General features: G+C 48.3%; 1 protein-coding gene and 1 pseudogene across 5 annotated transcripts in view; both read right to left on the reverse strand.

Moving 5' to 3' along the window:
* The window catches only part of EYA2 (EYA transcriptional coactivator and phosphatase 2), a 261820-nt gene that overhangs the window by 8587 nt on the left and 225360 nt on the right, over positions 1-27873 (reverse strand). For all 4 annotated transcript variants that reach the window (XM_081256937.1, XM_081256939.1, XM_081256938.1 and 1 more), the window contains 4 exons: positions 9207-9265; positions 3978-4138; positions 2436-2550; positions 867-988 (listed from right to left, as the gene is read on the reverse strand). In XM_081256937.1, the coding sequence (XP_081113063.1) occupies positions 867-988; positions 2436-2550; positions 3978-4138; positions 9207-9265 (457 nt within the window). The remainder of the gene's footprint in view (positions 1-866; positions 989-2435; positions 2551-3977; positions 4139-9206; positions 9266-27873) is intronic.
* LOC308629027 (small ribosomal subunit protein uS2-like) lies at positions 4924-7670 on the reverse strand (annotated as a pseudogene). The gene is made up of 2 exons: positions 6760-7670; positions 4924-4952 (listed from the first exon to the last, which is right to left on the reverse strand). The product of its transcript is annotated as a small ribosomal subunit protein uS2-like (transcript).

Consider the following 27873-nt stretch of genomic DNA (forward strand, 5'->3'; position numbering starts at 1 on the left):
GGTGTTAAAGCAAGATAACACTAAATTGAGACCATCTCTTTGACAGAGCATTAAAAAAACAATAGTTTTCTGTGTGGTTCAAGGTTAGATTAGTTAATGGCCATAATTAACTAATTAAAATTAGTTAGTTAAATTAAAACCACCTCATGTACCGTCCTGGGGCGGTGGGGGGTGGGGGGAACTGTCTTCCTCTGCTTCCTTAGTAATGGACTTTCATGAGTTTTACCTGGGCTCACAGTCATTTAGCTATGGACTACATTTCCCAGCTTCCCTTGCAATTAGTTGTGGCCATGTGACTAAGCTGGGTTAATAGGAAATGAGTAGAAGTAACATGCACCTCCTTCTGAGTCTTGGCTTTACAATAATGGACGCCCATTACTCCTTCCTCTTTTCCCCCTTCTCATAACCTGGAATGACAATATGGTGCAATCTGATTTGACCATGTACATGAAGATAAAATTATAGGGGATGGTGGAAAACTAAAACGGGAAGAACCTGGCTCCCTGGGTGAGTATGAGGACAGAGTCACCCCATCAGCCTGGATCACTCACCTCTGGTCTGTTGACATCTGAGGGAGAAATAAGCTTTAGCCCTAAGCCCTTGTATGTGGGGTGTATTTGCTACAGCAGCTTCGCAGGTATCCTAACTAATACACACACTTTGGAAAACTGCAATCCTAACCAATTTCTCTAGAAGCAGAGGTTAAACCCAGTGGGTCTATGAGGGTTGTTTGGGAGATTTGTCCATGCCCATGGACAAGCTCTTTAACTTCCCTAGTGTCATTTTCCTTAAACTTTCCAAACCTGGCAGGCAAAGCTGACCTTACCCTCCCTCCCCATACCACTCTGAGGTCTGGGCTCCCCTACCTGTCTTGGTTGCACTGTAGATGTTCTCAATAGGAAACACGGAGCCCAGTCCATACAGCAGGACTTTGGCCAGGGCAGGAATTAGTTGAGTGGTGGTGACCAGCACGTTGACACAATTGGGCCTGAGGGCAAAGGAGATGGTGAGTCAGAACTCCAAGGTACCACAAGGCCAGGCCTCCTACCCCTGCAGCTGAGCCTGGAGTCGGTGGGAATTCCGGTGGGGTTTGGAGGCTCTGGCTAGGTCGTCTTCAGGTGAGGCTAGAGCTCAAGGATCCTCCAGCTATTCCTCTCTTTTAAGCCTGAAGCTTCCTGACACATTGAAATCTAACACAAGTGTAATATTTTTCCTATTTAAAAAGCAAATGTTAGGGACTTCCCTGGAGGTCCAGTGGTTAAGACTTCGCCTTCCAATGCAGGGGGTGCAGGATCGATCCCTGGTCAGGGAGCTAAGATCCCACGTGCTTCATGGCCGAAAACCCCCAAAAAGTAAAACAGAAGCAATATTGTAACAAATTCAATAAAAACTTTAAAAAAAGATGTTGGGCTTCCCTGGTGGCTCAGTGGTTAAGAATCTGCCTGCCAATGCAGGGGCCATGGGTTCGAGCCCTGGTCCAGGAGGATCCCACATGCCACGGAGCAACTAAGCCCGTGCGCCACAACTACTGAGCCTGTGCTCTAGAGCCCGCGAGCCACAACTACTGAGCCTGCGCTCTGCAACAAGAGAAGCCACCACAACAAGCAGCCCGCACACCAAAGAGTAGCCCCCGCTCACCACAATTAGAGAAAGCCCATGCACAGCAACGAAGACCCAACGCAGCCAAAAATAAAATAAACATTTTTAAAAATTTACTGCAAGGGCCACACACTAAAGTAGCTGCAGGGACCTATTGGCAATGTGCATGAGTGACATGGAACAAGTGTAGGACAACAGGGAGAGGTGAGGACTGGGGTAAACTGCAGAGCACATGCCAGTTCTGACATTTTCTAAGATCCTCGAAACCGGTAGCTATGGATTAACTTTCCCAGTCTTTGGGATAAAGTGTGTATCAAACAAAACACATCAGCAGGATGGATTCAGCTCATGAGCTGCCATTTTGTGACCATTCATCTGTTGGGTCGCAAGAATTCTGATGCTGCAGGGGAGTAATTTGTTCTCTGGCCCAGGTGATCTTTTAAGAGCAAGAGGCAATTTAGTGGGAGGTCTAGAATGAACTGGGCCCTCCTGACCTCACTAAGAGCCCGCCAGATGATCTGTGTGACCCTATAAAATGGTTTTCACAGGGTGATGTTGTGGCTGGAGGGTGTTGTGGGCAAGAGCGGATGGGACAATCGACCTACGTACAAAGGTCTTCAGCTCTGCTGGCCCCCGATCAGTCTCTGCAACTATCTGCACATCTGAGCAACAAGGTGTCCATGGTGCCTTGCACACCCCAGCTTTATCAAATGTCTGGAAGGTGTGCAGGGGAGAATTTGGGGGTCCAATTCTCCCAAGTGTGGAAATGGAGGGGCTACCACCCTCGAATGGGAGATAGTTCAGTGACACAAAGGAAAACCGGGGCTCCCACCTACCGGGAATTGATGAGGTTTAGTGCCTTCAGGGAGTGGGTCAGCCAGAGGTCCGTCAGAGCTTCCAGCTCGGCTCTGAGCTGTAGCCAGGTCTCTCTTTTGGGAGCTCCTATCAAGCCTATGGACAAAGCAAATAAAAATCATAGTTGGGCTTCCCTGGTGGCGCAGTGGTTGAGAGTCCGCCTGCCGATGCAGGGGACATGGGTTCGTGCCCCGGTCCAGGAAGATCCCACATGCTGTGGAGCGGATGGGCCCATGAGCCATGGCCGCTGAGCCTGTGCGTCCGGAGCCTGTGCTCCGCAACGGGAGAGGCCACAACAGTGAGAGCCCTGCGTACCACACACACACACACACACAAATCATAGTTGCTGTCATTTTAAAGGGCTGGGGGGAGTAGGGTTAGGGAAGGTGGTGAGTCTAGGTTTTCAAATCAGATGACACCCAAGGTCAACTTCAATCCAGTGACCTTGATTTTATTTTGAGATTGATTGGATCAGTCAATGGAGCTGAGTAGCCGCCTACTCAAACCTCTTCCCTTTACTGGCCAGTAGCTGGTTAGAGACCGTGTGATAATCAGAAACATCCCCAAATGCCTCCTGGGTGGGGAGGAAGCGGCATCACCTGTTAAGAGCCAGCGGCCTAGAGAATTCCAGAACTAGTGATCGAGGGCCTGGTCACCACCGAGCCAACCCTGCCCTCAGCCCCTTCCAGACTGTCGTTCAGGGTGTTAGCCAGTGCTCTCCTGCCACTGAAGCTGGTGGCTTTCACCTTGGCTACACAGTGGAGTCACCAGGGAGCTCTATGAGTCCTGATGCCAGGCAGCAGCCAGGCCAGGAAAATCAGAACGGGAAACTCCTCAAGGGGTTCCCATATGAGCCAAGTCTGAGAACCAGTGTTTCCACAAACCACCTGGGAATCTTGTTAAAAAGGCAGATCTGACTCAGTCACCTTGGGAGGGGCCTGAGCGTCTACATTTCTAACAAGCTCCCAGGTGATGCTCATGTGGCTGCTCCACGGTCCACAGTCTGAGTAGTGAGGGCTGAAGCCAGTGGTCCTCAAATTCCAACGAGCATCAGAATCACCTGGAGGGCAAGTTAAGACCCAGAGGGCCGGGCCCAGCCCAGAGCTTCAGGTGCAACAGGTCTGAGGTGGGGCCAGAGAATCTGCATTTCCAGCAAGTCCCCAGGTGATGCTGATGCTGCTGGTCCAAGGACCACACGTGGAGAACCACGGCGGGGGTGTGGCGGGTGTAATCATGGGCAAGATGCTCCATCCCTTCCTCAGCTTCCCAGCCCCGCCCCCGCCCCACCCCCCTTAAGTGAGGATAATGAAATCTTAGTACCCTCTTCCAGAGGGCGTCACAAGGGTGACACTGAGCGAGCTAGGACTTCTAATAAGCCTCTCAGAGCAGTGCCTGGCACAGGGCAGGTGGGATGCGAGCGACCGCATCCATCCGTGATGAATTTCCCTTGGTCCAGGGGGTGCGCCCGGAGCACAGGCAGACCCTCTGACCGCTGTGGACGACCCTCTCCCCGACCCACTCACCGCCGACGTTGTTCTTGTAGGTGTTGTACATCTCCTTCACTCGCCGGTAGCGGAAGGCCAGCTTCCTCATCCAGTCCACGCCGCCGTGCACGCCAGAGCCCAGGCACAAGTTGGCCCCCGGGGCCGAACTGTGGAAGCCATCAGCGGAGAAGTTGTAGGTGCTGGGGAGACGGAAGAGGGCAGGGGGTGGGAGAAGAGACAGTGTTAATGTCAGGGAGGTGGGAGCTCTTCACCAGGAGACCCGTGGGGTGGGGCTTGGGGCACCCACGATGTCCCCGAATGTTCGAGGGTGCCGTGGGTATGTGCGTTCTGGGAGGAGCAGGATCATAGTTTTTATTAACTTCCCAAACAGCGGTGGCATCCTTTGGTCTTGCCTAGTCAGCATCCATTCTCCTTTCTTTCGGTATCAAAGAGCATCTCTATTTTGGGGGGGCAGCCATTCTGTCCCCTGCATGCAGTGGCCAAGCTGGGGAAAGCCTCCCTCTCTCCCCCTTTAGAATCTGAAGCTGGAAGGCAACTCCAAAAAATGGTTGGCCTTGGCTCATCCTGAGAGAAGGGTCCAGAAGGAAATGCCAGTTAGTCCTGCCACTCTGATCCCCAGATCTGCTTCACATGCCCCGTAAGCCCTGACTGCTGACCTTTTCTTCCTATTCTGTGAGCATCTCTATATCTTTCTACAGACATTCCCTATGTTGGGGACTTCCCTGGCAGTCCAGTGGTTAAGACTCTGTGCTCCCAGTGCAGGGGGCATAGGTTCGATCCCTGGTCCGAGAACTAAGATCCTGCATGCCGCAGGGCGTGGCCAGCAAAAAAAAAAAAAAAAAGAAAAATAAAAGAAATTCCCTATGGTAATTTATCTGTTAAATTAAGCAGAGTAGATTGCTGGTGCTTTGCAGACATAACCCCTCCATCACCATGAAGCGTGGTCTGGGGACGAGTCAGAGTGTCATGTGAGGTTAATGACAGAAGCGGCAGCTGGGAACCAGAAGGGGAAAAAAGCGTGGGCGATCGACCACCTACAGCAGCTAGAGCATGAGAACGAAAGCCCTAGCTCTCCACAGAACACCATTTTCTTTCCCTCCACTGGAAGCTTGGTACAGGTTTGCAAAACCACAGGACGTTGCAAGGCAAAACCAGAGCGTGACAAGGGATGTGTGGACCAAAAACTTCAAAAGTGAAAGTCTCTTCGAACAGAAGAAGCCTGGGGGGAGCAGGTCAGCGTGGTATACCACAGCCTCTTGGGGGGTGGGTTCAGCTTTTTTTCTCTTTGCATTATTTTATTGTTTCTGGATTTTCTGTGATGAGTTTAAGGGTGGAGAAAGATATTGTATTTTTTAAAAAGATGTGACGCACTGGGGATGAAACAACACTAGCAAATTGTATCTTAGGTATCCCCGCCTTAATGCCACTGCTGCAGCAGATAAAAGGGAGTTTGAAAAGTGTGAAGTGCTGGGTCATTCTCCCTGTGGGCCACGTGATGTGCTGATGCCCGTGTGCCGTCCTGCACCATTCTGTGCCTGGGGTTCAGCCTGATAGCCTGAATATCGAACTGGTGACAACAAAACCCCTGCAGGATCCACAGAAACGCCTTGAGTGATGCCTCAAACTCAACAGCAGATTTTACCACGTGGGCTCACTGGGGCAGGTGGGCCAGGAGGACACTGACCCAGGTGACTTAATCCCAAAGGCCTCAAACGTAGACTCTGGCATTCCCTCCAGAGCAGGCTGGGTAGACAGTCACAGAGAGATACCAACAGGCTGACAGAAGTTCTTTAGATGTCTTCACATTTTTGCCCATATGTCCATAAACACACACACACATTCACCTGGGTCATTTTTCACAGACACTTGTGTGAGTGTGCGTGTGTATAAAATTGGAAGCAAGTAATTCGTAATGTCAGAGAGTGGTGAGTTGGAGATGGTGGGGACAGGGGTGATCATAGTTTCTTCTCTGCTCTTTACTGAATTACTCAAGTTTAAAAAGTTGGGGACTTCCCCGGCGGTCCAGTGGTTAGGACTCTGCGCTTTCACTGCCGAGGGCAAGGGTTCAATCCCTGGTTGGGGAACTAAGATCCCACGTGCCTTGTGGCGTGGCCAAAAAAAAAATATATATATATATATATATATATACATACAATACAATAAAAATATAGGTTGTGTGTAATTAACTTGTTTGACCACTAGCTTGACATCGTGGTATTTGACACCATAACTTCTGAGATCTTGAGAAGGTTATTAAAAAAAAATTAAAAAGATGCATGGAGAATAAGATATGACTGTTCTAATAACTTGTCTGCATGATAACCTCCTCTTTCCCACGAAAGATGCCAGTGGGTTTATTACACAGACATGTTGCTGCTGCTTTCTTCTCAGTCCCTCCCTTGGGTGGCGGTGACCAGGGGCTAAAGAGAAATAAAATATCCCCAACTAGTAAAAGGGAGCAGATAACATCTAATCATAGGGGCAGAGAGCCATTTAGCAAGGACTACTCACTGTGCTGGGCACTTTTCTAGCACATTCTTATCCTGACGAGAAAGGGGCTGTGTGACTTTATCCCATCACGGCCCCTCATTTCCAGAAGCCACACTTTAAATTGACATGTGCTCCTTCCTCTCTACTGTCAAGGCTCCCATCTTGCTGGAGAACGTCTCCTGCTTTTTCTTTTTTAAAGAAATTTTATTTTCCATCAACCTCATTTCCATTCTCTGTTTAACAGTCTTTGCAAGAACAGCTTCGGACCACTCAGTGCATGTGCCTCCCCAGCCAGTGGCCTGAACTCCACAGTCTTCAGTAGGGAGCCGCTGGGCAGGCACAGAGGGCATCTGTGAGCCTTCAGACTGGTCGGCGACCTCGGGTTGAGTGGCAGTGAACTTGGGAGCTGGAGCATCCGTTCACCCCGACGTTGCTCCAGGGTTACAGCCTTTTCAGCAGCGGCCTGCTCTTCCTTTTCAGGCTCTTCTGGATCCCTGTAGAAGCAGAGATCAGGCATGACCTCCCCAGGTGCTCATGGGAGATGGTACCACGCATACGCAGGACATCCCAGGCTAGCATCCACCATGTCAGACCCGCTGGGGAAGCTCCCTTGTTGTTGTAGGGACGGCACAGAGGAGAGTCCGCTACACACAGCAACGGTAGGCAGGTTAACACAAGAGCCTCTGGGAGAGGCTGGTGGTCAGCGCTGGAATCAGTAACCACCAGAAGTCATGGCGCCTGGAAGGCTGCCTGGATCTGGTAAAGCGAAGGTTCCAGAAGTGAAACAGCTAGAAATAGAAGCAGCTCCGGCGGCAGCGACAAACTTCAGCACAGCTCACTGGTCAGTCTTCTGGAGGACATGACACTGACAGCGGCTGGTTTTTCAGTGGCAACCATGGCACAAGCTGCCGGCAGAAGCTTCTCCCCTGTTCTCTTCAGATTTATGATGTAGATGCTGTCAATTTTCCTTCTGTAGATGGACCGATCCATTTGGAAGTCAGGGTTGGTGCCTCCTAACTGGGTTCCTGCTGCAAAGAATTTGAGGACATCCTCCTTTTTCACTTGCAGGACATCAAGGACTCCGGACATTGTGGAAATTTCCCTTTAAGTAATGATGGGAATCTAGAACAATGCCTTATGGACCCCTCCCTGGGTAGTGCAGAAAGGCTAGAGAATTTATTCTTGAAAAAGAACACTGACTCTGTAAACTCAGGATACCTGGGGAGATGCCTGGATGTTCTGCTAAGAGGTGGAGGGCAGGGAAGGGTGTCCGTGGATCCTGCCTCACCCATTTACCAGCTGTGTGAGGTTGGGCAGGTTACTGAACCTCTCTGTGCCTCCCATTCCCCAAGTGTAAAACGATGATGATGCCAAGAGCAACTATTTCCTAGGGTTACTGTGAAGATGCAGTGAGTTAAGTCACATAGAGCAACTGGAACAGGGCATGGCGCAAAGTAAGGATGTTACCACTGTTGGTTTTTACTGTTAACTGAAAACAAAACAAAACAAGGGGCATTTGATAGTTGTTGCCTAGCACACAGTAGGTGCTTAATAGATATTTCTTGAATGAACAAATGGGGAATTTGGCTTGTAGTGGGAAAAAGACACCCTTGGATTGTGGATTCTTGAAATGAGGTACCAAACAACTCAGCATGAATCGGGGTTTAGAGGGACATTGCTCTAAATTCCAAGCCAGCTAACTACAGGGGAAACGATAAAAACAGAACACTGGTTCCTCACTGCCTTGAAAGGGAGAGTGGTTCCCTGGGATGACTTCATGAAAAGGACACAATTAGCCTTGACCTGGGGTTTATTTGCTCCACAAATTAAGCAGTCCTGGCTGGCAGTGGAGCCGTGTTCCTTGCCAGGCCTGATTGCAGAAGGGATTTTCTGAATGGCTAATTAAAATGAAGCAGGCGATGCCCAGCTCTCACTTCTAATTGTGCTGGGCTTTGAAAAGACTTGCAGGGCTCAGGAACAGAAACTTTGATTTCTTTTTTTTGAGTAAGTTGGAAGACACACCTAGGAAGCAAACACTAAGTTAAGTTACCACGAATGGCTCACAGGCGAAACGTTATTTGGTCTCATAATATTTTTGATGGGCCTAGAGGCGTTGAATAGTGATAATTTTGATAAGCACAGATTAATAACTAGGTTCCATTTTTATAATGGGCAGGCTTGGAACATTCCAGCCACATTCTTCTGAAAGCTGTCTCATTTTGAGCAGCTGGGTACCTTATTTCTGGAATTCACGTCCTAGGAGTGTTTTCCCCTAGAAATCAGACATACCACTTACTCACTCAAGAAATATTTTTTTGAGTGTCGACTATATCAGTTTTACATTAAATAACGTATGTATGTTAGTGAGTGCAGTCAAACCTTGGAAAAAGGTTTACCAGACTCTTGGTGGTGGTGATTCTGGGAGACAAGACCAGAGGTGGTGTATGATATTTTTTACAATGTGCATGCATTCCTTTAGTAAGCAGGGAAAAACCCACAGAGAGAGAAACGTAAGCAGAGTCACAGAGGATCCGCAGAAAGCTCAGCCTCAGTGATTCGAGATGATGCGGAGCAGGCTGCAGGGTGGGGGGCAGGGTTGTGATTTTGGAGTTCAGAGAAACACCAGTCCCGGCTCTGGCTGAGGGCAGGCCACCTTGCCCTGGTAACCAGCCCGTCCCTCCTCTCTGCTTCCTAGTGAAAGGCAAGCTTGATAACCAATCAGAAGGGGCATTTTTGATTGACTCCCCAAATTCCTACCTTAAATCTTGCCCGTTGTCATCGGATGAGACATCGTCCACGTGGATCTGGTCACAGTCCTGTAGAGAATTTGGCAAGAAGAGAAAAAGGGAAAAATGTAACCGGTGAAGCTGATGCAGCCTTTAAGAGTTGTTTTCATAAGCTGAGGGGTGAAGGAGCACTGGACTGGGAGTCAGAGTCCTGAATTCTAGTCCAAACTTTGCCACTAAAGATCAGGTGACCTTGGGCTAAGCCTCAACCTCTTTTGCCTTTGGCTATAAGGGGTGGTGGTGACCGTATAATTTATCATGCAAACCTAGATAATTTTGCAACGTAAAGGGGGCTGCTATCAACGTTACATTAGGAGGACAGGCACAAAATAGGACCCATCTCCCTCTGCCCCCAGGTACACTAGGACCTATGGTTACCATGGCCATACGGTGGAAGCCTTTCACTATTCAAAGTGTTTCCTCTGCTTGGAATGCTCTTCTGCTTTCATCTGCTTAGTGAACCTTGTATTCTTCAAGCATTAGCTTCAGGAGGTACCCCTGCCCAAGTCCCCCTCTGTGTCCCACGATCTGTGACCATCATTTATCAAGCATTACTGTGTGCCAGGCACCATCCCAAGGGTTCGCCATTCAATGGACTCCAATAACATGCTGCTTTCCACCACCCATACATCTCTCAGTTCTCTTTGGAGAAATACCGTAACACATGGGAGTTAAGACTGAGGGGAAGGGATGATGTAGGTGGGCACATGACCCAGGCTCAACCAATCAGAGAGACCCAGGGTCCCTCTGGCCACAGTTACTTCACAGATGAGTGTGTGGCCTCAGCTGGACCAATGAGAACCAGCCCTGGGACTTCTGGGAAAGAGGAGCTCTCCTTTCCCCAGAGCTGCTGGATGGTGAGATTAAGCCTGGGGCTGTTAGTGTAAAGTAGGTCTGGGAGTTGGAGAGAGGGATGAGGCCCTGATCACATTATTTGCTCCTCTGGATCCAGCCACAACTGAGACAAGGCCACCCTGACTACTATGGCAGGCTGAGTGATAGCCCCTGCAAAACATCCCTGTCCTAATCTCAGGAAACGTATACAGAAAAAGGAACTTTGCAGATGTGATTAAGTTAAAGATCTTGAGATGGGGAGATTATCCTGGATTTTCCAGGTGGACCTCAAATGTAATTACAAGGGTCCTTGTAAGTAAGAGGCAGAGGAGTATTTGACGACAGAGAGGAGAAGGGAACTGGAGTGAGGTGCTTTGAAGATGAAGGCAGAGGCCGCAAGCCAAGAAATACAGGCGGCCACCAGAAGCCGAAAATGGCGAAGAAACATATTCTCCCTTCAAAGCCTCCAGAAGAAACCAGCTCTGCCAACATCTTCAGCCCAGTGAAATTGATTTTGGACACTGATCTCCAGAACTGTGTTGTTTTAAGCCACTAAGTGTGTGGTAATTTGGTACAGCAGCCGTAGGAGACGAATACACGGACTTTTCCATTTCAGTGGAGATGGATTTCTGTCATTTTGCAACCAAGAGGCAAGTGATGCAACAGCCCCAAGGAAGCCTGTGAACTCTACCTCCATCAGAAGGTCCATTCAGAGGATCGGTCCATAAGGCAAAAATCGTGAGCACACTGTGCCTGCCCCCCGACGGTACCGGTTAGAGCTCAGGCTCTGGAATCGGATCGCCTGGGTTTGGATCCTGGATCCAACCACTTGAGCAAGTGACTTAACCACCCCAAATCTCAGAGATCAGTTTGGCAAATGGAGATAATAACAGAACCTGCTTCACAAGGTTGACGAGAGGTGAAGGGTCTGGCTACATAAATATTAGTTTTGATTATTGCGTTAAGATTTGTAAACATCGGGCTTCCCTGGTGGCGCAGTGGTTGAGAGTCCGCCTGCCGATGCAGGGGACGCGGGTTCGTGCCCCAGTCCGGGAAGATCCCACATGCCGCGGAGCGGCTAGGCCCGTGAGCCATGGCCGCTGAGCCTGCGCGTCCAGAGCCTGTGCTCCGCAACGGGAGAGGCCACAACAGTGAGAGGCCTGCGTACCGCAAAAAAAAAAAAAAAGATTTGTAAACATCCACATTTTGGTTTGAAGACAATTTCAGGGGGCAGATATCTCCTCGCAAAGACTGCTAGAGAGAGGAAGATGCACGTCGAACTTTGAGCTTGACCTCTGAGAGAAAAACTGGTTGTAACATCTCTGGACCCTTGATGGGAGGAGAGAAGCTGGGAAAAAAATGGTGTTGTCAACATTTTGAGCAGATCTCTTTTTACACAAGGAAGAGGCTTGAGTTTATCTTTGAGAACAAGAGTTTTGCTGGGGGATGATGGGACCACCTTCCCTCCATCACTTTTTAAAGATATACAGAGGTAACTTAGTTGTTATGGAGATGCGGGGGTAGAGCAGGTGGGGACAGTGGCATTTGGGGCAGCCTGGGCTGCTTGTGGGGATCAAGGTTGGAACCTGGAAGAAGGGGTGGTGTGGCCGCTGATCCCTCTCTGGCCCCCCTGAATGAGCTTTGGACTGAAAGGCAGTTTGCTGGATCCTCTGGATTGGAAAGAGGTTTGTTTCCAGAGTCCCTGGCACACTTTGCCCACAGCTCTGTGGCAGTGACAAAGCAGGACTCAGGGTCCTGCTGCACGGCACCTCACGTGTCTGTGGGCCTGGCACAGCGCCCGGGCGTGGGCAACAGTGTGCTCTGACAGGTCTGACAGCAGGGAGGTCTACCCAGAGGCTTCCTAGGGGTCAGCCATGGGCAAATGGTAGCCAGAGCAGAGGGCAAAGAACATGGCAGATGCTCAGTGGTGACCCCAACTGAGAAACTCTTTGGATAGTACTGGAAAAAAACTAGGTGGGGGGCACTGAGTGACCATCCTTGAGTGAGCAGACCTCTGGTTTACACCTAAACCTTTTCTGCTGTACTCCATATTTCCTTTCTTTCCACGCACCCAGGATTCTATGTCTTGGTGGTATAACTGATCCCCCTCCCTGAGAGGGTGTGTCCTTTCCTAAATAGTTGAGCACGATGGTACGCCCCAAATGGAAGAGTCGATGGTCACATTATCTACTACAGTAGAGGTTAGCCACATGTGGTTCTTTATAGTTAGATTCAATTAAAATTGGACAGAATAGAAAATTCAGTTCCTTAGGCCTATTTCAAGTGCTCAATAGCCAAATGGAGCCAATGGCTACCATACTGGATGGTGCACGTTTTCCATCATTGCAGAACATTCTATTGGACCGTGCAGCTCTGGAGGGATAAAGAAACGAGGTTGACAATTTCTCTGCTGTGTTGATAGGTTCAATTAAGGAAGAGCTTGCAAGCTGGCCTGGAGACATATCTCATTTAGCCCGAAATGTGCTTAAAACATTAAAACATTTTTTGGAACAACAGCCATCTCTCTCTCTCTCCCCCTTTCCTCCCTCCCTCTCGCTCTTCTTGTTCTCGCTCTTTCTCTGTCTCTCTAGATTTTCCGCTACTTTGAGAATTTACACGCTCTGGCAACGCAGGGCTTGCTTTCTTCTATCCTGAGAATCCTTAGCCTTGACACCCATCTCCACTCCTCTGCAGCCTCTACTGGGCTTTCCTCACTTTACCTTACCTGGTTACTTGGCCCCTGTGGGCATCCTAGTTTGAAACCTCTGATCCAGACCAATCTCATATACATGGAAGGATCCTAGGGCCAGCAATCCTAACAGGTTAATGAAAACTGTATTTAAAAGCCAGTGCTGACTTCGGAGACCCAGGCACCGAGGAAAAATTAATAGCAGATTTCCCCCCAGTCCATTGCTTTGTCTGAAATTGGAAAAAACACCTCCCCTTGGCCCCCAGGCCTTCCCTCAAGCTTGAAAGCTGCTCTGGGGGGTCACCAGGGCTCAGGCCCCTGGGCAGGGTTCCCTGTGCTTTCCCTGATGTCAGGGGAAAGGTATGTGGGGAGGCTCTGTTTTTCTCATTTGCGAGGAGATTGTCGGGGGTGCTAAAGCCTGACAACAGTAGCGATCACATTTCGGGCTTTAATAAAATACCATGACGCTCAGCTAGACACTACCTCATACTCCACCAGCTGACCTGGATTGAGTTACCCGCTGAGCCAGCACTGAGGGGAGTGGGACAATGCGGAGGACACGAAGATGGGGCTGGGCCCTGGGGGAAGAGGATCAGATGCCCCTCAACTGTGCTGCACGGGGGGCAGGCCTCTCAAAGGATGCCAGCTTCTCACGGCCCAGGGTGCTTCTGGCCTCTCTGGAGTCAGAGTGTGACTATCCTTGGGGTGGGGGGTCTGAGCGGGACCACCCGCCCAAGACAGAGGATGGGTTCCTGTGGCCTTGGCATTGGTGAGGCGCAGTGGGGCTGAGGAATTGACACTTTCTGACCCAGAGAAACAACTGCAAAGAGTCTTGTGCAAGGATGTCCAGCATCCCAGTGAGAAACTGCAAACACCTGTAGTTCCCTCGATTGGATCATGGTGGAACGAACTGTGGTATATCCATTCAGGGGAATCCTACCCGGCGGCTCAGAAGAAAGAGGGAGATAGTTAGGTGAGCACATGGAAACGTTTCCAAGACATCCTACAGTGCAAAAAGCAGCAGACTGGAGAATGAGACATCCAGTATCACACATGTCGATATTTATAAAAACCAATTAAAAACAAAACAAGGTGTTATATATGAACATATCCATATACATAAATGGAAATAGAAAGATCTGGATGCTCACACATCCGACTGGGAACAGTAATTCCATCTGGGAAGGCACTGGCGTTGGGTTAGTGGTCAAAGGAGGCTTTAACCTTACTGAAGTGCTTGCTTTCCTTTCCTTTCCTTCCTTTCTCCCTCCCTCCCTGTTTCCTTCCTTCCCTCCTTCCTTCCCTCCTTCCTTCCTTTACAAGGAGAACATGGACATATATTGCTTTTGAAAAATAAAGTATCTCCCTGGGGAGGAGAGAAGGCAGGATCTAACACTGGACGACAGAGGCCAGCGATATATAGCCTCTGGCTGGCTTCCAATAGGCCGGGGTCTGTGCTCAGCTCTTCACGTAGATTAACGGGGATACCACTGTCATTCATCTTATACAGGAGAAAACGAGGTGAGAGGAGTACAGGAACAGGTCTGTTATGAGCCGAATTGTGTCCCCTCAAAAGATGTTGCAGTCCTAACCCCAGTACCTGGGAACGTGACCTGATTTGGAAAGAGGGTCTTCACTGATGATCAAGTGAAGATGGGGTCGTGAGGGTGGGTCCTAATCCAGTATGACTGATGTCCTGATAAAAAAGGGAAATCTGGACACAGAGACAGATACGCACACAGGGAGAACATCATGTGAGCGTGAGGGCAGAGGTGGGGTGATAGGTCTACAAGCCAAAGAATGTCTTGGAGAAGATAGGAGAGAGGGGCAAGGAGCAGATTCTCCCTCAGAGCCTTCAGAAGGAGCCAACCCTGCCGACACCTTGATCTTGAACTTCTGGTCTCAAGACCTGCAGGACAGGAAGTTTCTGTTGTTTAAGTCACCCAGTCTGGGTACTTTGTTACCCCAGAAAACTTCTGAGGCCATAAAATGAAGGTGAGGAGGAGCCCAGGAGGCTGTCTGCCTCCAGAGCCTGTGCTTGCAAAGATCCATCCATCCTAAGACTAACTTATAAAAATGTCTCCTGTGGGCCTGGAACAGCATCAGAGGATGCTTGGGTCAAGAGAGGGGAGGTTTTGGGACTAACCTGACTCTTGTCCTCAAGGTACTTCTTATGTCCCCAGAAAAGAGAGGCTCCTCTGCTGCTCCCACCATGGTCTAAGCCATCATTACGTGCCACCTACCCCAGAGGGTGGCAAACTATGACCTGGGGGCTAAATCTGGCCTGCCCGCTGTTTGTGTAAATAAAGTTTTATTGGAACACAGCCATGCTCATTGATTTACATACTGTCTAGGGCTGATTTTGTCCTACAACGGGAGAACTGAGTAGTTGAGACAGAGACACAGAGCTTAAAATATGTACTCTCTGGCTCCTTACAGAAAAAGTTAACTGAGCCCTGACTCAGACTATTACAGTCACCTCCTCACTCTCCCTGCTTTTACCCTGTCCACCCCCCATCTTGCCAGCCTAGTCTCCATCCAGCAGCCAGAGGGATCCTGCTAAACCCTAAGTCACATCCTGTCCCTCCCCTGCCCAAAACCCCATAACGGCTCCCACCTCCCTCCAAGTGAAAACACAGTCCTCACCGTGACTCGGGCCCCACTTGTCTGCACACCCTCCCACTCATCACTCTCCCCCCACCGTCTCCCACCCCTCTCTCACTGCACCGCACACACAGCAGCCCCTGCTAGTCCTTCAACAACCCTCATGCTCTTGCCCCAGAGCCTTTGCATTTACTGTTCCTTCTGTTTTGAATGCTTTTCCCTTCTCTTTCCATCTATGAAAAGCCTGCGAAGGTTTGTCGATGTCACTGCCTTTGCAAAAACTGCCCCAACTCTACGCCATGTCAGGACAAATGTTTCTGTGCTTCCACACTCTTCCACACTTCGTGGGGCCTGTAGGGTTAATCTAGGCCTGATATAATGGCCGATTTCTTCTTTCATCTGCTAAACTGGGAAACCCTAAAGGTAGTGCCTTTTTTTTTTTTTTTTTTTAACTGTTTTTTTGCAAGGTCAGAGAGTACGGCAGTTAAGAGCACAGACTCTGGGATCTGGGTCAAATTCTGACTCTGCTTACTAACAGAATGGACTCGGACAAGGTACTAATCTTCGTGACTCTCAACTTCCTTGTCTGTAATTGAGCTATAGAATGGTACTGCCCACATAGGGTTTTGTAAGGATTGAACGAATCAATACAGGTAAAGCATTTTGAAATGCCCCTCACCCACAGAAAATGCCACATACACGTTTGCCTTAATTATCACTAGTATTACTAGTTTGAATTCCATAGGCCCAAACTGAATTGAGTTCACCACCGACAGAGGTTCATGGATGGTCAGCTCTGCTGATGAAGCAATTTAGAAGCAAAGCAGGACATTGCAGTCTTCAGTCCAAATTCCAAAGACACGTCAGGATGCTACACATGAATGCATCTCAGGAAGCGGGGCGGAAGAGGACTAGGGTAGAGACATTCAGTTTCACACGTCCTTGATGTTGTAGTTGGGCTTCAAATGCCCATCCCTGGGCTCCAGTGCCAGCCCCGCTGTTCCCTAGGTGTGTGATCTTGGGAAAGTTACTAGACACCTGTGAGTCTCCAGTTTTTTTTTTTTGGCTGCATCAGGTCTTCATTGCTGCACGCGAGCTTTCTCTAGTTGCAGCGAGCGGGGGCTACTCTTCATTGTGGTGCACGGGCTTCTCTTGTTGCGGAGCACGGGCTCTAGGCGCGTGGGCTTCAGTAGTTGTGGTGCATGGGCTCAGTAGTTGTGGTTCGCGGGCTCTAGAGCGCAGGCTCAGTAGTTGTGGCGCACGGGCTTAGTTGCTCCGTGGCATGTGGGATCTTCCCGGACCAGAGATCAAACCCGTGTCCCCTGCATTGGCAGGTGGATTCTTAACCACTGCACCACCTGTAATAAACTTTTAATTTTAGAATAGTTTTAGATTTACAGAAAAATTGTGAATACAGTAGAGTGTTCCCATGTATCTTTTATTGTTAACATCTTATATTCAAATAGTATATTTGCCACAACTAATAAATATCACTATATTATTATGAACTGGTGTCAATTCTTTATTCAGTCTTTCTACTGCCGTCCTTTTTCTCTTTCAGGATCCCATCTGGGGTACCACATTACATTTTGTCATCTTGTCTCCTTAGGTTCTTCTGGGTTGTGATAGTTCCTCAGACTTTCCTTGGTTTTAGTGACAGTTTAAAGGAGTACTCGTCAGGTATTTTGCAGAATGTCTCAACTGGGACTTGTCTGATGTTTTTCTCATGGTTAGACTGGAGTTATGGGTTTTGGTGAGGAAGATCACAGAGGTAAAAGTGCCACTCTCATCACATCACAAGGGTACATACTGTCAACATGACATCACTGTTGATGTTGACCTTGATCACCTGGCTCAGGTAGTGTTCCTCAGGCTTCTCTACTGTAAAGTTACTCTCCCCCCACCTTTCCATAGTATACTCTTTGGAAGGAAGAAACTATGCAAAGCTCACAGTAAAGGGTAGAGTAGCTACATAAATTATTTTGAATTTTTCTGTATGGGAGATTTGTCTGTTCTCCTCCACTTATTTATTCAATCATTCATCTGTGTCAGTATGGACTCATGGGTACTTATTTTATATTTTGGGTTGAATACTATGTTATTTGTTTTAGTACTCAAAGTGTTCCAGCTCTGGCCACTGGGAACCCTTCCAGTCAGCACTTGTGTCCCTTTGACATACCCCATCATCATGGGGTTTTTTGAGCACTTCTTTAGTTTTTGGTACTATAAGATGCTCCATGTTTATCATGTAACTTCTCTGTCCCAGCCCTAGAATCAGTCACTTCTCCAAGGAGCCCTGGTTCCATTCACTGGAAAATGGTGTTTTGAAGCCATGATCTGGATGCTGGATGTGCGAGTTGCTGCAGGAGTGTCATTGCTTCTGGGCCCTCTTGGGCAACAGACCAAGGTCTCCAGGACTTAAAAAAAATATATTTATTTAGTTATTTATTTGGTTGTGCCAGGTCTTAGTTGCAGCAGGCAGACTCCTTAGTTGTGGCAGGCTCCTTAGTTGTGGCTCGCAGGCTCCTTAGTTGTGGCCTGCCAGCTCCTTAGTTGTGGCATGCATGTGGGATCTAGTTCCCTTGCCAGGGATCGAACCCAGGCCCCCTGCATTGGGAGCGCGGAGTCTTAACCACCGTGCCACCAGGGAAGTCCTGGATTTTTAAAAAATTATGAAATATGGGTAATGCATCCACTTGCAGGTGTGCAATGAGGCATGTGGCTGGCCTAAAAATGATACCGATTATAGTCCAGACCACTCCTTTCACCAGTGTGGAAACTGAAGCTCGGACAGGGCCAAGTGGAACTTACATAAAGGGTCACAGGGCCTGGGTGAAGGTATCTGTGGGATTGCAGGAGCGTTCCCATCTTTCATCAGTGATGACAGTGATTTATCCTTTTGTCATGTGCTCAAAGTCCAGATTTAGTTTCAAGGTAACATTAGTCTCCTGAAATGCATGAGAGCATCCCACCTTTTCTTTGCTCTGCAGTTTGTGCAGGATGGGATTTATTTATCCTTTCCTTGAATGTTTGGTGGAACTCTTGTTTAAAACGAGCTGGACCTGGTGCCTTTGTTAGAGCTGTACACCTTTAACTACGATTTCAATTTCTCATGGTCACTGGTTTATTTATTTAAAACATTTCCCCTTGGGTTAATTTTGATAATTTACATCTTTCTGAAAAGGGTCAACTTCATCCAGGTTTTCAAGTTCATTGGAACAATACTGCTCATGGTATTCTCATAATTAAAAAAAAAAAAAAAGAATCTCCCCTGAACCTATAATAATGTCCACCCTTTCATTCTGGATGTTGGTTACTGATCTCTTCTTCTCCTTCTTTTTTTTCTTGTTCATGCTTGCCAAAGGCTTTCTACCTTAATGATCTTTTCAATTACCAGTTCTTATTAATTTTCCTGGTTTTCTAATAAATGTAATTTAAGGCTGTCTGGACCAGCCTTTGCCTGCACCCCACAGGTTTTGATCCTTAGTATTCTCATCCTTGCTTGTTTCTGAACAGTAAGCCTGGTGACAAATACCCATCAAAATCCCTTCTGATTATGCTGGTGACAGCCGGGGTTTTCCCAACCTGCTCTGCTGTGGTCTGATCCCATTACTTTTTGTCCTTGGCTGCCTGGAGACAGGAATGCAGAAAGGAAATTGTTGACAAATTTGCTTTAGAAAAATGACTCTCATCCAAGCCCAGATGGACTCCCTGCCCACTCCTTCTCCTTCAAGGCAGGTATATTTTATTTTATTTTATTTTATTTTTGCGGTACGTGGGCCTCTCACTGTTGCGGCCTCTCCCGTTGCGGAGCACAGGCTCCAGACGCGCAGGCTCAGCAGCCATGGCTCACGGGCCCAGCCGCTCCATGGCATGTGGGATCTTCCCGGACCGGGGCACGAACCCGTGTCCCCTGCATCGGCAGGCGGACCCTCAACCACTGTGCCACCAGGGAAGCCCCCGAGGCAGGTATATTTTAAAAGTGAGAGCGCTTAATGCTGCCTCTAGACTAGCCAGAGAGGGGCCTGCTCCCTGGGAGGGAAACCTGGGCTGTCTTTCTCGTGTTGTTTAAATGTTTAACTTATCTGAAGAGCACTAAACAGGCTGTGGACTGTGTTGCATTAATGGTCAGTTGGGCAGGACGTCTTGGAGAGCAGCTCAGCGCTGACACGGTGAAGTATTATTCTCCCTGACAGCTGCTGCAGAACTGTAAATCAGACGCTCAGCAATCAGGCCCAGGTGTCAGGCAGGCGGCCACGGCCTGCCCAGATTCCAGCCACTTCTGAGTCCCTCCAGCATGATCCGTCCCAAAGCTCTGGCAGCATCTTGAAATGCTCCCCCTCCAGCCCACCCTCCAGCCTGGCCACGCCTGATTCGGGCCAGGGATACCTTCTGTCAAAACCTTTAGGTTGATTTTGTTTCTTATGAAGGACTCTTTTCTTCCACCCACTCTGTGGACCCGTATTCCTTCTCCAATTCACTGTTCATCTCAAAACTGTATCTTTGGGACTTCCCTGGTGGCGCAGCGGTTGAGAATCCGCCTGCCAATGCAGGGGACACGGGTTCCATCCCTGGTCTGGGTAGATCCCACATGCCGCGGAGCAACTAAGCCCGTGTGCCACAGCTACTGAGCCTGCGCTCTAGGGCCCGCAAGCCACAACTACTGCACCTGCGTGCCTAGAGCCCGTGCTCCACAACAAGAGAAGCCACTGCAATGAGAAGCCCGCACACTGCAACGAAGAGTAGCCCTCCCTCGGGGCAACTAGAGAAAGCCCGCACACAGCAACTAAGACCCAACGCAGCAATAAATAAATTAAGTAAGTAAGTAAATAAATAAATAATTGTATCTTCTGTGAAAGATAAACGTCCTGGCCTAGAAGTCAGCTTGGCCTGGGATCAGATCTCCACTCTACTCTTACTAGCTCTGTGACCCTTGAAAAATGACCTCCCTGGGCTTCATTCTTCATATGTAAAATAGAGATTAAAAAAAAAAATCTCCCTTTCCATGGTACTTGTGAGATTTCAGTGAGAAAATGCACGTGTGATGCTTGGCACAGGGTAAGAGCTCAATACGTGTCAGCCCTGGGCAAGTTAACCTCTCCGTGACTCAGTTTTCCCAGCTCTGAAATGGGGATACGTAACAGTATCTACCTTCTGTGACCGTTGGAAAGGTTAAATGAAGGCATGCAGGTGAGCCCTTCGGGCACTGCCTGGCGCACAGTGAGCTCTCAGGACATGTCAGCTGTTGCTGTGATTGGGTTTATTATTCTCACCTGTGCCCCCCCTCGGCTCCAACCTCAGTCCACATCCTTATTTCTAGAAATGCATTCAGATCCTTTGTTTATTGCTTTGTTCCCCTTGCAGGGGGGAGGAGGGTGCCGTAGTAGTTTAGTGTGGTTTAGGTTGCTGTTATTTGTGTGACTTTTTTTTGCATATACGATGTGAAGATGACATGATAATTCACGGAGGAGTTTTTCATCTCTGTCTTCTTCGTTTACACTGGGAATTTCTCCTCCTCTTGCTGTCAGACCTTGCTCATCTTCCTCTAGGCTTCCTGGCTGCACCAATCCTCCCTGCTCTCCTTCTCCCTTTGAACCCACTGTCTACAGCACTGTAGAGTCTAGATTTCCTGCTGGGAATCTTCTTTCTCAGCCAGATGGCAACCGTTCTCCTGGGGGAAGCGGCACAGCACAGTGGATAAGTGCAAGGGCCCTGGAGCCAGGCTGCCTGGGTCTGAATACTGCCACTGCCAACTGTGTGACTTTGGGCTGTTCGCTTAACTTCTCTGTGCCTCAGTTTCTTCATTTGTAAAACGGGTGTTATGGACTGAGTGTTTGTGTCCTCCCCAAATTCATATGTGGAAGCACAAACACTCAGGTGGTTGTATTTGGAGAGGCGGCCTCTAAGGAAGTAATTAAGGTTATGTGAGGTCATAACGGTGGTGCCCTGATCTGATAGGATTAGTGTCCTAATAAAAAGAGACACCAGAGCTGGCTAGCACATGCTTTTTCTCTCCCTTCCTCTCTCCCTCTCCTTGTACACACACTGAGGAAAGGCCATGTGGAGACCCAGTGAGAAGGTGGCCTCTACAAGCCAGGAACAGAGCTCTCACCAGAAACCACATTTGCCAGCCCCTTAATCTGGGACTTCTAGCCTCTAGAATGGTAAGAAAATTAATTTCTGTTGTGTTAAGCCATACAGTCTGTGATGTTTTGTTATGGGAGCCTGAGCAGACTGTGAAGATTAAACAAGTTAATACATGTAAACTGCACAAAACAGTGCCTGGTACCTAGTAAGAACTCAGTAAATATCAGCTGTGATTACTGTTACTATTATTATTATTATTATTATCATCACCATCCTAACTGAAAATGTAGGTCATGTCTTACAGATTTAGGGTTCCAGAGCTTCACTGTCTCATAGAACTTTCTACAATAAGTACAATGAATGTCCAATATGATAGCCACCAGCCACATGTGGCTAATTACATTAAAATTATTTAAAATTAAATACAATTAAAAATTCAATGCCTCGGTCACACCAGCCATATTTCAAGTGCTCAATAACCACATGTGGCCAGTGGTTACTGTACTGGACAGTGCAGAATAGAACACAGACATCCCTAGGGCTCTAGAGCATTGGCTTTCAAGTGGTTTTGACTGTGACCTTCCGTAAGAGACACATTTTCTATCACACAGAGATTTAAATGACTGAAACATAATTGGTAACACTGAGACAATTTCTCAAACAATATTCACCACTACTATTTGAGATGCACCCTATCATACCCCTTTCAATCAACTTTCCTTTTTAAACGTTTAAAACCGTAGCTTCTAATTACTAGGGAAACAGAAACTACAATGAGGGATCACCTCACACTGGTCAGAGTGGCCATCATTAAAGGGTCTACGATAACAAATGCTGGAGAGGGTGTGGAGAAAAGGGAACCCTCGTACGCTGTTGGTGGGAATGTAAATTGGTGCAGCCATGATGGAGAACAGTATGGAGGTTCCTTAAAAAACTAAAAATTGAGTTGCCATATGATCCAGCAATCCCACTCCTGAGCATGTATCGGAGAAAACTCAATTTGAAAAGACACATGCACCCCAATGTTCACTGCAGTGCTACTTACAACAGCCAAGACATGGAAGCAACCTAAGTGTCCATCAACAGATGAATGGATAAAGAAGATGTGGTACATATATACAATGGAATACTACTCAGCCATAAAAAGAATGAAATAATGCCATTTGCAGCAACATGGGTGGACCTAGAGATTATCACACTAAGTGAAGTAAGTCAGACACAGAAAGACAAATACCATATGATATCACTTATATGTGGAATCCAAAATATAACACAAATGAACTTATTGACAAAAGAGAAACAGACTCACAGTCATACTGATAGAAGACAAACATGTAGTCACCAAAGCGGGGGGGATAAATTAGGAGTTTGGGATTAACAGATACACACCACTATATATAAATTAAACAACAAGGATTTATGTAAAGCACAGGGAACTATATTCAATATCCTGTAATAAACCATAATGGAAAAGAATGTGAAAAAATATATATGTATAACTGAATCACTTTGCTGTACATCAGAAACTAACACAACATTGTGAATCAACTATACTTCAATAAAACAAACAAAAAATAAAACCTTAGTTTCATCCTAAGCAATATCACCTATGAAATCACTGGCATAATATGCTAGTCATTTTCCCCCTAAAACACTAATAAGAGAAAAACTGTAAGTTTAACAACAAAAAAATTTTGTTTTCAAGTAAAAGCAAGTTACATGAAGCCTGGATTGTGCCGTACGCTAGGTGATCCATAAATATGGTGCAGCTGATTGACTTCTCTCAAGGGCTTGGTGCAGCGTTTCTCAACGGGGTGCCCCGGCATTTTGCGTGGAATGATTCCTCGTCGTACAAGGCTGTACAAAGTACTGGGTTATGTGGCCCCCCTGGCCCCGACTGCTAGGAGCCGACCGTTCTTCCCCTTCGTGTGATAACCCACACTTCCCTCCCATTTCCAAACTCACCCTCCCCCACTTGACGATAACGAGGTTGCAGACATGGAGAGCCTGATCTCTCTGAGAACGAGGGAAGACGGGAAGGCGAGGACGGGGCTGTCCCTCGCCTGAATGTGCCCTGCTTTCCCCCACTCACCTCTTCACGCAGGGGCCACGAGGATGGATGGCATCGCCTCCCCCGCTGCACACTGAGCCCCGAAATCAAACCCAAGAGGACTGTGCTCCCGGGCACCTCCACTCAGCCGGCTCCGGCCTGACTTTGGCAGTGGCACATGCGCAGTTGAGTGAGCCCGAGGATGCTTTCATGAGCTCCCAAGCGGCAGGTGTGTGAATTTCAATTAAACCTCCACCCTTGCTCCACAACCTAGCTGGCCTTTCAGGTGAGGGTCCCCTGCCCTGGATTTTACTGCAAAAGAAGCAGCTCTCGCACAAAGGCAAGTTGGCCGGGTAATTGTCAATATTTATGCCCAAACTCCAGCAACTTGCTGTCATTTAGGGCCAGGTTGCTCACCACTGTCATAATCTTTGCCCTATCTCTGCATTACATGTATTGTTACTGAATTATGGTAAAATCGGGGATTGGGCAACCTAGTTACCTTTTCTAGCTCATCATACAGTAAACATATAATGATTTAAATTAAACAATTTGCCCCTGTACCGTGTAAACCCCCCTTGCACAGTCCCAGTGGCACATGCAGCCCTCTGGTGGGGAGGCCCATCCCTTGGGAACGTACCGTGTGCCAGGCTCTCTGCTGACTGCTTCCGTGTATCTCCCATCATCCTGACGACCCTGGAAGTTAGGGGCTTTTCTTCTACCCATTTAACAGATGAGAAAACCGAGGTTCAAGGAGGTGGAGTGACTTGCACAGGTCACACAGCCAGGAGATGGTGGAGCCAGGACTCAAAGGCAGACTGAACTGATTAGCAGACACTTGCTGTAAACTCTGGACACGCATCCCTAAAGTCCTGAGATACAGCTGAACTTGGCACCTACTTTGTCTCTGACCAGTCCTCCTCATGGAATCCCTGCCTCATGAGCACTTTCACCTTTCAGTCCAGGAACGATCTAATGCAAAACACCTGCTTCCACCATTGCCCGCTTTGGTCTGTTCTCCACCCGGACGCCAGAGGGAGCCTCTGAACGGTGAGTCAGGTCCTGTTGCTCCCCTGTTCTAAATCCTCCAATAGCTTCTGGTCACTGTTAGAATGTTACCCAGAGCCTTATGATGGCCCAGAGGCCCCACATGATCTGTCTCCCCTCCCCCAAACTGCCCTCCACAGTCCTTCCTGCTCTTTTGCTCTAGCTGCACTGGGCTCTCCTTCCTGTTCCTGGAACGTGCCAACTCTGACCACGCCCCAGGGCCTCTGCTGTTCTCTCTCTGGCACACTCTCTGCCTAGATGCCCACGTGGTCCTCTCCCTTACCTCCTTCAGGTCTCTGCTCCAGTGTCACAGAAGCCTTACCTAGTTTTACCAAGGCAAACAGTCCCTGGGACCATCTCCTCCAGCTCTGCTGGCCTCTCTTTGGAGCACTTTATCTGACAGTTTATATTCAATTGTTTATGGTCTGCTTCCCCAACTGGAAGGTCAATGCTTCCAGGGTGGGGGAATCTTGCTGTGTTTTTTTTTTTTTTTTCAGTTTTTGTTTTTTTGCCACTGAATCCACAGCACTTAGAGCAGGGCCTGGTGAATGCTAAACTCTCCATAAATCGCTGCTGCTTGCGGGAGCTGATCTCCTTATTTAGAGATGGCCCTGCAGGCTCAGAGCAGAAGGGGATCTGACTTCGTTCCCTAAACCCCATCATCTGACCATCCACGCAGGAGCCAGGCTCCAGCCCCGAAGGGCCTCCCTGGGGAGCTCCACCGGGCTGCTCTTCAGATTTTCACGGGGGCTCCCCGCACCAGCAAGCAATATGTTTTCACTTGTGTCTTAACTTCTGCATCGTATAACATGGTTTCAATTCTGCTGAGGTGCCCTCGGGGCTTCTGGCACTGGGGACATTTTGGAAAAAAAATGTAGAGAATAAAAACAAACTGGCTTCCCTGAGTAGCTCCAGCTGGTAATTAAGATCCTTTTCCAAGAGGTGCGACTTTGACTTTGGGGTCAGCGAAGAACAGCAGAGGGGGCAAGGTTCTGAAGACATGGGCTTGGACACACACCAGTCTAAAAAATACCTGGCTCTGAGCCTCAGGTTCAACAAGACGGACAAAGTGCTGACTATGTATCTACCACTGTCACTGCATGAGGGCTTCAAACTTGCGTATCTGCCTGTCGATTTGGTATTTCACTGGGGTGTCCCAGACACCTCCGACCTCATGTGCCCACAACAGAAGGATGGATTCTCCCGTCTACCCCATCACAGAAAACAGCCCCATCACCCAGGTCAGGCCAAGCCCAGGAGCCCCTCTTGGCTCCTCTCTCCTCTCATCCCCCACATCCAACCCGTCAGCAAGGCCTCTCAGCTTTCCTGCCATTCTCCCGGAGCCCACGTCGTCTTCCCATCTTGATCCAACCCGTTTTTCACCTTTTGCTTGGAAGTATCTCTTTGCTGGTCCTCCTGTCTCTACCTTTCCCATCCTACTGCCTGATCTGCATGCAGCAACCAGAGTGGTCATTTTAGAACATTAATCAGGTCATGTGGCTCTTCCCGTTTCATGCTCCCTCGCCCCATGGTTGTCCAACTCTGATGTCTGTGGCTCGTGTCTGGCTCACGCCTCCCTCTCCAGACTCATCCCTCCCAGTCGCCCCCCTGCTTTCACTCACTCACTGCCCTCACCTGTCCTTCTTGCCGATCCTTGATGATGTCACTCTAGTTCTCACCTCAGGGCCTTTGCACCTGCTGATCCCACCTCCCTTGGTCTCCAGCTGGCTGGCTCCTGTCATCATTCAGGCCTTGGCTCAAGCGCCACGTCCTTGAGATGCCTTCCCTGATGCCCCCGAGAATGCTGTCCCCCTACCCTACTCCCTCACCCCCAACACTCACGATCACATCTGATTGTTTTATTTTCTTCACGTCCTTTTCACTACCACAAGCAAGCTTGTTTATGGATTTGTTTGGTTGTTTACTGCCTGGTCCCTGGGGATTTAGGGTGAATCAGACAGACGTGGTCCCTCCTCGCACAAAAGTGACATTCTAAGCAGGAGACAGGGAAAAACTACATCTACCCTGGACTTTTCAGCTACAAGGGCCAATTATTTCCACTTTTTGCTAAAGCAAGTTGGGTTTTGCTATGTGCAATCAGCTGAGTCTTTACTACATTAGGCTCCATAATACTTGCTGAATTCAATTGCCATGTTTGTTTGTTTGTTTGTTTGTTTGTTTTTTGCGTTATGCGGGCCTCTCACTGTTGTGGCCTCTCCCCCTTGCGGAGCACAGGCTCCGGACGCACAGGCCCAGCGGCCATGGCTCACGGGCCCAGCCACTCCACGGCATGTGGGATCCTCCCAGGACCGGGGCACGAACCCGCGTCCCCTGCATCGGCAGGCGGACTCTCAACCACTGCGCCACCAGGGAAGCCCCCATGTTTTTTTTTTTTAAATTTAAAAATTTAAGTTCTCTCTCTTTTTTTCCCCCCAAGACATAAGAGGACTTTGTAAAGGGAGCTTGCACATTGCTTTTGGCTAAAGAGATAGTTTTGGGCCTTGATGCTACTGGCATTCTCCACTACTCCAAAGCTTTCTTTCTCAGCAAGATTTTTTTTATTTTAAATATTTAGTTATTTATTTAGGCTGTGCTGGGCCTTAGCTGTGGCATGCAGACTCTTGGTTGCCGCATGCATGCAGGATCTAGTTCCCTGACTAGGGATTGAACCCCAGCCCCCGGCATTGGGAGCATGGAGTCTTACCCACTGGACCACCAGGGAAGTCCTCTTCCTCAGCAAGTTTCTATCTCAATCCTCTCTTTGAAAAAGATGTTGGGCAGAGAGCATCAATCTCATTTCATAGATGGGAGGACTGAGGCCCAAACGGCTTGCCAAGATTGGACGGAACACGAGATCGATCATTTCAGCAAGGATTTCCCTTTCTGGAACTCTAGGACTGCAGACTGGGAAGGAAACTCTGTATCCTTTCCTGACGATAAATGAGTAATGCTCTCAGTCGGCCAGGACAGATTTGCAATTTATAGCCTTCATATTACTACTTCACAGTTGAGTACCCAGGGATTTTCCAGATTCTAAGAGAAAAATATTCCTACTAGGATAAATAGAATTGTTCTTTTACATGCAGTTTTATTTTAGGTTGCCTTTATTTTTCAATCTGTTAAACCAATAACGAGAATATAATTTACAGAGCTAGAAGATTCCCACATTAATCCTCTTATCAACCAAAAGAACTTTCCTCACCTTGGAGAAAGCTGCTTGCTCTTTCATTAGGGGTAAGTAGTGCACTGCATTTCCCTCCTTGCTTTGTCTACCAGGAAGCTCAGAGAGACTCAACTTAACTGCTGTAGTTAGCCTGAGCCAGGCAT

This window comes from Mesoplodon bidens, assembly GCF_964165515.1.
Source record: "Mesoplodon bidens genome assembly, chromosome: 15".
Classification (NCBI taxonomy): domain Eukaryota; kingdom Metazoa; phylum Chordata; class Mammalia; order Artiodactyla; family Ziphiidae; genus Mesoplodon; species Mesoplodon bidens.